At 37.8% G+C, this 12,156-nt stretch overlaps 1 protein-coding gene across 4 annotated transcripts in view; it reads right to left on the bottom strand.

The window, feature by feature from the left end:
• Window positions 1–474: 474 nt before the first annotated feature.
• The window catches only part of EYA4 (EYA transcriptional coactivator and phosphatase 4), a 50,075-nt gene continuing 38,393 nt past the window's right edge, over window positions 475–12,156 (bottom strand). For all 4 annotated transcript variants that reach the window (XM_009702957.1, XM_009702958.1, XM_009702960.1 and 1 more), the window contains 6 exons: window positions 9,360–9,418; window positions 9,091–9,251; window positions 6,554–6,668; window positions 4,644–4,765; window positions 2,204–2,304; window positions 475–555 (listed from right to left, as the gene is read on the bottom strand). In XM_009702957.1, the coding sequence (XP_009701259.1) occupies window positions 475–555; window positions 2,204–2,304; window positions 4,644–4,765; window positions 6,554–6,668; window positions 9,091–9,251; window positions 9,360–9,418 (639 nt within the window). The remainder of the gene's footprint in view (window positions 556–2,203; window positions 2,305–4,643; window positions 4,766–6,553; window positions 6,669–9,090; window positions 9,252–9,359; window positions 9,419–12,156) is intronic.

The following is a 12,156-nucleotide window of genomic DNA, read 5'->3' as shown; positions in this document are numbered from 1 at the left end:
AGACAGGATTGTCATTATACAGTCTGAGTGCATTCCAATTCAGATTTTCTGGGTTAGGTAGGCTAAAGTCTGGTTCAAACCTCAGTGCTGAGAATATATCCCATTTTGAGGAATGTTGTTGAACACCACCTTGTCGGCTGGAAAAGGCGTGTTGGTGCTTTGCCAGTTCGAGTCCTTTGTTCATTCCTGTCAGGGCTCACTTGGTGTGTACCAGCAAGCTCCACAGTTTTAATTCATTTTGAAACGTTGCATATATAAGACCATAGAGCTTCCTTATGTAGCACTAATGTTTTAACTCCATTCAGCAATCTGAATTCTTCAATTTGGAATTTTTAATTCCAAATATCTCTTCCCTTCTTAAGACAATTCATATGTGTAAAGCCAGAGGCATTGAATCACACATAAAAATTCAGTGTACTTGAAATATATATATATATATATAAAAAAAAAAGGATCGCCAACTTTAGAACACAGTTACAAATACTCTAGTTCCAGTGCTTGATGGAGAGCCAAGAGGTCCGAATGACTGGATATCCTCCAGAAAGGCATGTTGTGCTGCGTTTGTTAGAGGGGGGAAAAGGTCAGGAAAGATGAACACTGGGACACAGGGCGGTACACGACACACAAGGCTAGTCAGATTACCACCGCATATTTCACATCGCTGTGTTTCTGGCTTGATTTTTGCTAGTAAAGTACAAAAATCAGACCAAAATAGATCTGAGCTTAATAGTTCAACTGAAGTTAAAATAATTAGATAGTCTTTCTTAATAGCTTCTTTGGAAAGAGCCTGTTACTTAGTAAGGGCTATTTGCTTATTGTTAGCATGCAAACCCATACGAAGGAGCATTAATAGTAAATCCCTTTCTGCTCCACTTATTAGACTTTGCAAAACACCACATGATCATTTAAAGGGTTATAAGACTTTCATTAAAAAAGGCTTCACATACAACACTTTGAAACAGAGTTGAGTTACATTTTTCTCCATCTAAGGGGAAAAAAGAAATCTCTTTGGATAAGAAAATAAGACATTTCTGGTTTAAAAAAAGATAATTTGTGTTGCAGAAAGCATCAGTGTCTGTGAGAGATGCAGATATATGCACTGTTCTCCTTCAGCAATTCATCAGAATAGAAGAAACCTCATACTTCCATGTTGTGTTCAGATCTATTTGTAATGTGCTATATTCATCCATCTCTCTGAATTCTGTATCTATCCATGCAATATAGCCAACGTTAAGAAAAAAGCATGCCAAACTGGAAAGTACACAATCCAACCACCTTTGTTTAGCACAAACTATAAAAGACCCATCACCAGTACTGTACCTATATTAAGGAACCATTTGGAATGAGCATTTTGGTTGTTTTTATTTTGTTTCCATTCCAGCTACAACACTAAAAGGGCACTTTATTTTGCTACTCCTAGCACAACAATATTTACATCACTTGTCCTGTGCAGACATCATGAGGCAAAAATTTTCAGTTTCTGCACACTTCCAGGGGTGTGCAGGCATACTCCACATAGAGGCATACAACCATACCGGGAAGTATGGTGCAAATCACTAATTTGATCTGTTACTGAACACTGAAAACTCATCTGGTGAAATTTAAACTTGAATTATTATCAGGCTAAAATATTTCTAAAGAAACAGTTCTTTTTTAGAAACACATATTTGGTGCACAGTTTCTATATTGTGTTCTTTTTCCTTTTGCAGATATGTCTTTCTTGAAGCAAATTATATGTTCATCATATTTGCTCCAATAAACTACTGGTCTTCACCAATGTTAGCAAAAAATTTGCACAGTCCTTTAGATGTTTTTCCAAATTCTCTGTAACACTTCTCTTGAAACGCCCCTGATTTCACCATTTAAAGAAAACCACCACTCAACCATCATGTTATAGCCCTTTCTGTCTCTTCTGTCTTTAGTTTGCTTGAAGCTAGTCAGGTAATTTTGCTGCAATAATTTTTCATTTATTTTTTAAATAATTTTGCTTTTTTTTTTTCTTTCCAAACTGAAGTGAAGCAAATGCTAGAATCCAAATGGTTCATTTTACTCTAAGTTTTGATCTCATCATGCTCTTGTTGCCTTGCATCTGTGGACTGAAATTATTTGTCATTCTGCAATTGTGCAACACTGACAGAAATGCAAACAGAAAGGCTTGCATTAGTAGCTAGGTATCACACCAACATTTCAGAAGACAGGTTACCTTTTTTGCTGCCTGTTCTTCTTCTACACCATCCCCAATTACAACATATACTACTTTTCTGCCAAACCTTTGCATTATTCGTTCAAAGCAACTTTCTTTTCCTGGAAGATAAACGAGATAAGAGTTCAGAGTGAAGTTACCTGATTAGCTGCATGTTCCTCATCTCGGCCATCTCCAATCACAACATAAGTTATGTTAGTGCCAAATCTGGACACTATACGCTCAAAACAGCTCTCTTTGCCTGAAAAACAATGCACTGCTTATTCAAGCTATCAAGTCAGTTATGGTGAAGCCCTACATAGGATTATTGCTGTGGTAAGACATTGTTGCTACTACTTTTTAAAGGCTCCCAGCCTTGGGATTTAGAACCAGAACTGGTACGAAGCAATTAATTCCCTTAGTGACACTACACTGTTCCAGGTGTAACTAAATCTCTTTCTTAATAGTTACAGGAAAGCCACTAAAATAATGGAATTAGCAGCATTGCAAAATTAATAGGTCAGTGAATGAATAATTGAATTTAAATATTTCCCTATTATTGCTGTAGTATTTTTTCAAGGAAAGCAGAAATTTTAATTCTAATGTATCTGCAACATGATGTAACGAGTGATGTAGCAATGGAAAAACTGTTCAAAGAACAATGGACAAGCAAAATAAAATTAGACAACAGGTTCCTGGGAGAACTCTGTGAAGCATTTGGCTCTTTTGGAGAAACATGGAAGCAAGCAGGCTAAGCCAGTAACAACAACAAACAGGATTGAAAGGGACCAAGCAAAGTCATCTGCTGATCTTCTCATTGTACTGTAGGTTCAGTTTTACCAACAACTGCTTGTGCTATTGATCCTAAAACTGTCCTAATATGATGATTTCACTGTTTCCACAGGCGACTTCCATATTTGATTAACCTTTTCCATTAGGAATTTTGTCTTTGACATGCGACCTACACACGCTCTATTACAAAGAAATCATCACCTATTGTCATACCTCCCATCAACATAGAGAAAGACTATTTCTGTCCTCTCTGCACTAGTTTTTTACCTTGCTTGTTATTATGTCTCTCCCTGCCCCAGGTTTTTAGTCTCTTCTCACAAGCTCATGATTTCTAGATCTCTGATTCTTACTGCTCTCCTCTTGGTTTTTTTTCAGCTGGCCCACAAAAAAGGGCTTATGGTTAGGAAAAGCATCCTATGTGTTAACTGTTGAGTGAGGACCAGATTTCAGTGTGTGCAAGCAACAGCTGCAAGTACAGTCCTGTGCTCAGCACAGTACAGAGATCACTGAGATGAAAAACAGAGAGAGATCTTGTACCCCAGAGTTTGCTGTGCTCCCGACAGGGGTGTAACAGCGGCCACACTGTTCCCAGAAGGAATTCCTGGTGCAGAATTACTTCGACAGAGCCTCCAGAGACTGTGCTTCACTTCACCACCCCCTTCTGTGCTGTCGGCACTATTTCTTAATGCTCCTTCCTTTGGTCCGAGTGCAATCTCAGTGACTGAATCCAACATGTACAGGCTGTATGACAGATGACATTCATTCCAGAGGCTGCTCAGTACCATGTGGTATTTGGGATACTTTGTGCCTTGACTTAAGTTTTTAAAGTATTTGAGGCAGTTCTGTCTAGAGGACAGCTACAGCTAATTAAAGGATGACTGAGGCAACAGTTTTTCCTGACACTGTTGGAATAGGCATTGTTTTTTCACTTGTGAAAATAATTTAGGAAAGATATTGTAATGCTTTTGTCAATCAGGTGTCACACTCCATGTTATATAAGGTGTCATAGGTATAGAAACTAAGCATTCTTGAATTAATAATTGGTAAATCATGAAATCTGCCAGAATTATCAGTCATTGTAGGCTGTGTCACATTTCACAGGAATGATAACTTTTCCTGGTTTACAAGAAAATTTTGGATGCAATTTCCAAACACTACACATTTCCAAACTGTAATACACAAGAGGTACACAGTTATCAACAGAATTGGGAAGTGCCCTTGTGGCATCCATCAACACAGCTTCTGTTGGTAACAGTTGTCACTACCATCACTGATGTTCAATGCTTCCAGAAAAAGCTTGTGAAGCGGTGGCCTAGCTTACACAGAGCTGAAGGTCAGAGCAGAGACTATTTTAACAGAAGTTCTGCTTAGATTTGAATTCACAGAACACTTTTCTTCATTCTTTTCTGCACATTTTTTGCTTTCTGCACCATACTTCGGAGTTTCTGAGCCTTTTAATCAGTATGAGGAACTTTATTCCTTCAGGCATCATTGAAAATATGGTGAATTTGGAATTTATCGACATAAACACATCTGAACATATGCAATGCCTAATTCTTATAACTAACACTGTAAGTGTCAGGGAAGTGTCTTGGAATCCATCCATTACTGGCAAAAAAATATTGGTAATGCAGTGTAGTTAGAATGGACGAAAGAATAATTTTCTTACCTATTTTAGTTGCACTGTAAATATTTTCAATAGGAAAAGCTCCTCCTAAGCTGTATAGTAGAACTTTTGCAAGTGCTGGGATAAGCTGGGTTGTTGTTACCAACACATTTACACAGTTACTCCTAAAATGAGAGAAATAGTTTAAGTTTAAATAGTTTAAAACCATTACCCAAATGCTGATGAGGTAAACCAGCTGTGGAGAGCATATTCAGAGTTCCTCAACATTTACTTTCACTCACACAGCAATGCTGTTCAGCACCATCACTTCCAGGAAAACGTACATAAAACTTTTGGCAAAATCCTTTAGAAAAATATGCAGGCCTGATTTGCAGGACATATTCCACACTAGTTTATAAAAAACAGGTCCTGGAAGATGAGTCCACTAAAATATAGACATTTAAGATCACCAACTACCTCTGAAAATAGGCATTCAAATGCTTTGAAAGCATTATTTTGATACTGGCACTTAACTGGCAGTAGCTACCAGCCAAATAAAAGAGTTAGGAGAATGCGAAAACATCATTTGTCTTGAGGGGAAATAAACAGCCAATATACATTTCTGCACAATGACATCACTTTCTTCATGTTCCAAGAGTAAGAATATTTCTGAGAAGAGGGAGAGATAAGAATAATCGTGTTAATAAGCTAGCATCGAGTGGTGAGGATGACAACTTGGAGAAGCTGTGCTAGCAGTTACACAACAGAAAACTCAGAGCCAGGCTACTTTAGGCACTGACCGGGTGGAACATGAGCATGACCATGGTGTGAACGTGGAGCTGAGAGCAAATAGTTGTGATTTTTCCTCCTGGTTCTTCCACAAATTCCAAGCAAGACTTTAGGCTACTATTTCTGCCTTAACGTATCTCAATTTCCTGTCAGTAACATAGAGCTAATGTTTGGCTGCCTCACGGGTAGCTTCTGAAGATTTATAGCTGTCCAGTTCTTTGAAGACAAGACAAAAGACTATTATTTAACAGTCCTGAGTAACTGACAACAGTTTTCCTGACTCATGTACCAATGCTCAACTGGCCTTCATTACCGTGTCTTTTTGAAGACTAGCAATTCCGAAAGACACACAGAGCTAAACAATGGCTTACACAAATTTTTAACTTTTTTTTCTCTTGAAGTGCTTAAGACACTGTTAAATAAACAACAATTAAGAGAGAAACATACTGCAAAAGTTGTTACGTTTAGAAATGTTTTTCACATCATTCCAGGTTTGTTCTTTCCACTTGATGCTGAGTGTTTTCCCAGACATGTCCAGAAAGCAAGATGGCTTAACATTGTTCTTTTTTATTGTTTAAAACCAGAATTGTTGAAGATTTCTGATAAGATACATATTGCATGGCTGACTAAGCAGCAGCAGTGTTCAGAGTTTTATTATTTCAAAGGAACAATACATTTTATGTCTCATTACTGGAAACCCAGACTTTTAACTCAGTTAAACCAGATTTTTCCTCTTCTGAAAACTTAGATATATGCTTAAGCATACTGATTTGTCTGGAAGGACATAAGGAAAGTGTTTTTGTGTCCTGCTATCTATACAGTATTTAGGTAGTACTGTGAATAGGCACAAACATTGAAGGACAGAAGAGAGAGATGTGGAGTTCAGAGGATGCTGCCCAAAAGACAATAAATTAAAGGCTAGCTCAGAATTCTACAATACCCTTTCAATGTACACCAGGACATTGATCACATTTTAGAAGACACTTCATACTATCTTTAGTAAATGCTGGAATCACTGAAAATGAAATAATTTTCCATGGAATTTTTCCTATGTCCTATTCAAAAGTCATATTAGATCTGTTCTGTTCTTTAAAGACACTAATTTATTGTAACCTGAAAAGTCAAAAAATAGCCATTACAAGTCCAAAACTAGAAACTTTTTCACGGTAGACTCAAATACATACCTCGTGCTGATAATCGATAATGATTTAAGTGCATTTGTTAGCCAGGAGTCTGTCAGAGCTTCAATCTCTGCTCTTAATTGCAACCACGCATCTCTTTTAGCGGGACCCAGGAGTCCTTTTATGTAAAAAAGCAAGAAAAGAAAAAAAAAAAAAAAAACCAAATTAAATTCTGTATTATCTGGAATGTATAGATTTTATGGTCATTGTTTCTATTTTATATTCCACTAGAACTTGAAAAAACATCAAAGAGAAAATGTATTGTCTTCAAGGCTCAGTAAATTGCTCTGTTTTTTTTTATTTGCACTCCACTACTTCAAGCAATGTCAGAGAGTATTGCAGACACTAATAATTAGTCATCTGATTTTTTTTTGCTCTGTTCAAGCTACTTTACTACGTTTCAAAGTATACCTTTCAGAAATCCATAGTTTTTAAACCAACTCCTCACATACATCTTAGTTTCTAATCATCAAAAGGCAGTGACGAGGAGATCCATGCCATTGGGATCATAGGCAGAGACACTCACAAAAGAAGAGACTTTAGAATAAACTTGCCTTTTCAGTACCTGCATAAGTTTAAAGCAGCCCTGCTTATGATTTTGTATATAGGTGAACCTCAGGTTACACATATGGAAATGCATTTATTTGCTGATGGTCTTCTCTTCATGTCCTGTTTTAGTTAGTAATGATAGCTCCTTTTATAGCATTTACAGCCCCGAAACAGCTGTACATCTTACATTCTCATATCTCAGTTAGTCCTTAAAAGGACCTTAAAATCTACTTTTCAGTATAAATGCTCAGATTTTAAAAAATACCCAGCCTGTTGAATGTTCAGACCTGAGTTCTTTGGAACCAAGCTATTTTAAATTCAGATTTTGTCCTGGAAGAGCACGGAAGCAGGCTTTATGACCTTTCATATCCCTCTTCTCTTTCACACCCTATGTTCCCAAGAAGTGGTGTTGACGTCTTCAAGAACCTGAAATGAAGCAACCTAAAAATACCTAGTTTGATCTAGCCTTCTGTTGCCTCCTAACAGCTATTTTGAAATAAATAGATACATATGTAATAAAAAGATTATTAAAAAAGCTAAGAAGTAGAGGATGAATGAAGGAACTTGCCTGCTAAGGACAGAATATATTTAAGAAGCAGGATTTGTAGGAGAGAATAAAAACCTTAACACAGTACACCGCATATCTGCACTCTGCCTTTGCAATGATTGTTGTCTTAGTGTGTTTCCCTATGTTGTGCTCATGGACTTAAGCTCTTACTAGTGTTAAAGGTTTTATGAAATGCAACAGCTTTAGAATCTCAGATGCATTAGGAGAAAACACAGTAAACTTTTGGATAATACTGTTTCAAGTATATAAAAACTCTATTCATGACACCAATGAAGGGCAAGGCAGGGCAAGTGAAAGCCAACCATCTACTATCACCCTTTGGTCCTATTGCTTCTTCCTGTGGCCAGTAAAGACTCTCAACCACTAGGACTGAAAATGTATATTCCAGATTTACATAATTTAGAAAATTATTACGGTAATGACTAATTCACTGTCCACATTAGTTGTACTGTTTCCCATTTCTGAGAGACTGCAGGAATTGCTAAAAGAACACCAAAATGTCTGGTTTTGCTGAAGGCGAGCTTTACTCTGAGTTTCAGGTTCCTCTGAAACAAATTTCAGATGAGTTGAAAAAGCTCATGCTACAGAATGGAAGAGTGCTCACTTGGACTCCTTCCTGGTTGGGTTGGCCTCATCTTATCCTCAACTGTGGCTGTAGCAATGCCTGAAGACTTGTAAGTATTCCCTGTTCTCACAGTCTCTTCTTGAGGGAGTGAGTTGACACGCTTGCCTCTTCAGAAGAGGGCTGGCTGTCCTGCAAGTCACACACAACTCTCCAGAATAGATTCTTACAGTTCTGCTGCTTGGTTTCCTACAAGCCTGCTGGCATGGACATGAGTGAGTCCATGAATGAAAACGGTAACAGGAAAGCTCTCGGCCCAAATGAGACTGGGATTTCTTGCTAACACAACTAAATGTGTAAGCCACAGAGTCAACAAAAGGGGCTAGTGGCATGGCAGTGCTGGAGTCTTCTGGCATCCACTGGTGAAAAGAGGCTAGCAGGTACCCAGCAGAGTTTAGCAGATGATAGTGTGTTGTTACTGACCAGATCATGAAAATGTAGGATGGAAAAGGCCCACCACAACTGTATAGCCTCCTTCCTAGAATAACATCGTATTTGAGGTAGAGTAAGTGGCTCAACCAATCAGTAAGGTAAGTATAGCCCAGCTGGGTCTGAAGGAGTAAAATGGGCTCCGTGGAAGCTAAACGGAAGCCTGCTCGGCTTCCCCATCTCTGGTTCTCCTGCACAACACCACAATGTTGGCTCTGCCATTACAGTCAGTAGCTTTCAATAGCCCAAGGTCCAGTCACACCACTTCCCATTCACTCCGTGGCTTCCAAGGCATGTTCCCTTGGCGGGAGTTCTCCGCAATGCAGTTTAACCTGATCAGCATTCTAAATTCGTTTTGACAATTAAACTCACCTCCTATGTTGTTCTTGTAAGTATTATACAACTCTTTTACTCTTCTGTAACGGAAAGCCAGCTTCCTCATCCAGTCAACCCCTCCTCTTACACCTGTTGGCAGACAAAGGTTTGCACTACTTGCAGCTGCATGGAAGCCATCAGTTGCAAAACTGTAGGTACTGCAAACACCCAAAATACAGTAAAAATAAATACAATGTATTCCTGTAAATGCTCAATTTATTTAAACTTTGAAGAAAAAAAAAAATTAAACAAATTCTGTATCTTACCTTAGGTCTTGTCCATTATCATCAGAAGAAACATCATCTATATGAACTTGATCACACTCCTGTTGAAAAAAACCCAAATGATAAATTATCTTATAAGAGAGTCCGCTCACTGTATGCTCAGTACAGATGTTGAAGAAATGATGGGTGCAGGCCACTGAGTGCACCAGAAGATGGCAGCGCATGTACACCTACAGCTTCCTACCACCATCAACTTCTTTAAAGTAATACAACCTTCCACTCCTACACTGTGCAAATTATTGATTAAAATAGGCCTTTAGAAAACTGATATGTAGTTGTAGTGCGATTTTAGATTACAATTATTTTAATTGAAAAAAACCCAACAATTGCAAGTCTCATTTATAGTCTCTCTAGCACACCAATGTTCCAAAATCACCTAGACCTTACTTCCCCACTTCCTAAAAGCTAGCAATGATGAACTTCAACAGGCATATAACTTTTCCTAAGTCTCTAGGAGTTTGGATGCTTATCAGATTCTTCTATTGATTTATCCAAATGCCTTTGGCTGGAAAATCACAGACAATCAAGCAGTCCCAGACAACCATTATCCCCTGGTTTTGGAAGGCATGGAAGTAACTCCAGGGAGCTGCGGCACATTGGAAAACTGAACTCCCCTCCAAGCTGGTTTTCTAATCGCACGGCTATCAAATATCCTTTTCTGCACAATGGTTACGGCAAAAAGATAGGAAAATGTGGGGGAAGCACAAATAAATAAATAAGTCAAGACATTATGCAACAGTAAATATGAAGAGGCATCGTATTACTGTTTTCTGTAGTTGCTAGAAGTAACATCTTAACCCAAAGACGCACCTGAAATTCAATGTCTGGAGATTTTACTTGTCTGTATGTAAATAATTTTTTAATATTGAAAATAGCTGTTGTTAACATAATCCTGATATAATTTAAGACGAAGTTCAAGGACATATTTAAAAATTATTCCCCAACTAATGTTTTCTGATATTTTAATCTCATCACTCTGACAAAATGAGGCTAAGCTTTCAAAATGGCTAGTTCTGTGCCTCAAATAAAGAGTCGTCTGAGTCATCTACGTCAAATAAAGTTGCTGACAAGCAGCACTTAATTCAGACTCTCTGTGACATGCAGGAGTACGCAGTTCTAAGTTTCTAATCTCGGTCTCATACCAGTGCTAAGTTGTCCAGATAAAGGATAAATCTGAACAGAGGAGTAATTTCCAAATGGGTATGCCACAAGTTCCTAGAGTATGAATTTGGGGAATTACCATTTCTTCTTTCTGTTTTGTTTGGTTTGCAGTGAATGAAAACATAACAGACTTTTACCCACATGAAGGAAGTTGTTAAAAAAATAAATTAGTGCTTTTTGTATAAAATAAATACATATCATTTCACTTTCAAATACATAATTTCATTGCATCATACATGCAATCATAATTTAAAATTTTGTGTCAAGACTAAAAGAATCAGTGGCCAAACTCTGCTCATCTGGCTTAATCCATTCAGATAGGCATGAAAGAGCTGCGTTCAAGGAACAGAAATGAAGCATTCTTCTCCCCACTGGAGAAATAAAATTTTTTGGTTCTGTCTGAGGAGATTATCTTGAGCTGTAGAATATTTTAAAGAAGCTGCTTTTGGATGTAAACAGCAGATGAAAAGAGAAAGAAAAGGGGAAGTTGCAGTTGAAATAAAAGATTCATTTCTTTATCCTTATTTATTATTTATACTCCAGAAAAAAAAACCAAAACAACTATATTCCACCCCGTGTAGGACAAGAACTCAAAAATCAGACAAAAAGGCCCACTGGGACAAATTCTAACTCTGTATTTTGCAATATCTGAGCAATATCTGGCTTCCTAATCACCTTCACAGATTTCCCTGGAACTGGTCACATCGTAAGATAATTTTAAAAGTTTAAAAATCAGTCTGGTGGCTTTGAAGGTGTACTAATTAAACTGAGGGCACAAAGAAGCCCTGATGGATAAGGAGGAGTGTTTGGGTTTTGTTAAGTCTTTCAGCTACATTGTTCCACCCTTCAAAATTCCAGATGACTGTTCTGCTGATAATTTCATTATTAAGCTAAATATGAGCGGGCAGCAAAGGTTCAGCTGTTTATTTTTATTTTTTTATGTCACAGTTTGTTCATTGACTCCAGGAACAAGAGATGGCGGGAACATGCAGTTTTCTGATTACTTGCCCCTTGTCCCTGCAAGAAGGTTGTTAAATTTATAAGGGGATCAAACACAACAGCACTCTCCAGCTTCCTCCCTTTCTCCTTCCTCTCCTCTTGGATCGATGGCTCACCTTCTCAACATACTGGCAAAATACATTTGCTGACCAACAACAAACTCATGTGCCCACCACCTCTTGCTTTCTTTTACTTTGTGTTTTAGTTTACTCATCTACTTCAACTAAAATGTTTACATTTTACAAATTCACTTATATGGTGTGAAAAACTCTCTGGAAAAAAAAGAAAAAGCAGATGGTTTGAGCAGATTTGAGATAGTTCTCTACTTTTCCCAGAAGAAACAGGAAACTGGTGGCACAACACTACGTCTGAGTTTGCTTGTAAAAGATACCAAACTGTTGTGGGGAGGAAGGAAAGAAAGCAAACTCTCTGTCACTTTATATGTTATGGTAAAATACTTTTCACATCAGCTCCAGTACTGGCTACACTCAAGCCACAGTGGCTCTCCGTCAGTGCAAGGTCAAAACTAAGAAAGATAAAATATATTTCCTATTAAGGAGAGTACAGGAAAGGAATCTAGGTACAATAACTGGCTTTTGCTTGAAGCAATACTAATTTA

This window comes from Cariama cristata, unplaced genomic scaffold, assembly GCF_000690535.1.
Source record: "Cariama cristata isolate BGI_N322 unplaced genomic scaffold, ASM69053v1 scaffold8506, whole genome shotgun sequence".
Lineage (NCBI taxonomy): Eukaryota > Metazoa > Chordata > Aves > Cariamiformes > Cariamidae > Cariama > Cariama cristata.
Note: the sequence above shows the minus strand (reverse complement) of the source record. Positions and strands in the feature narration are given on the sequence as shown.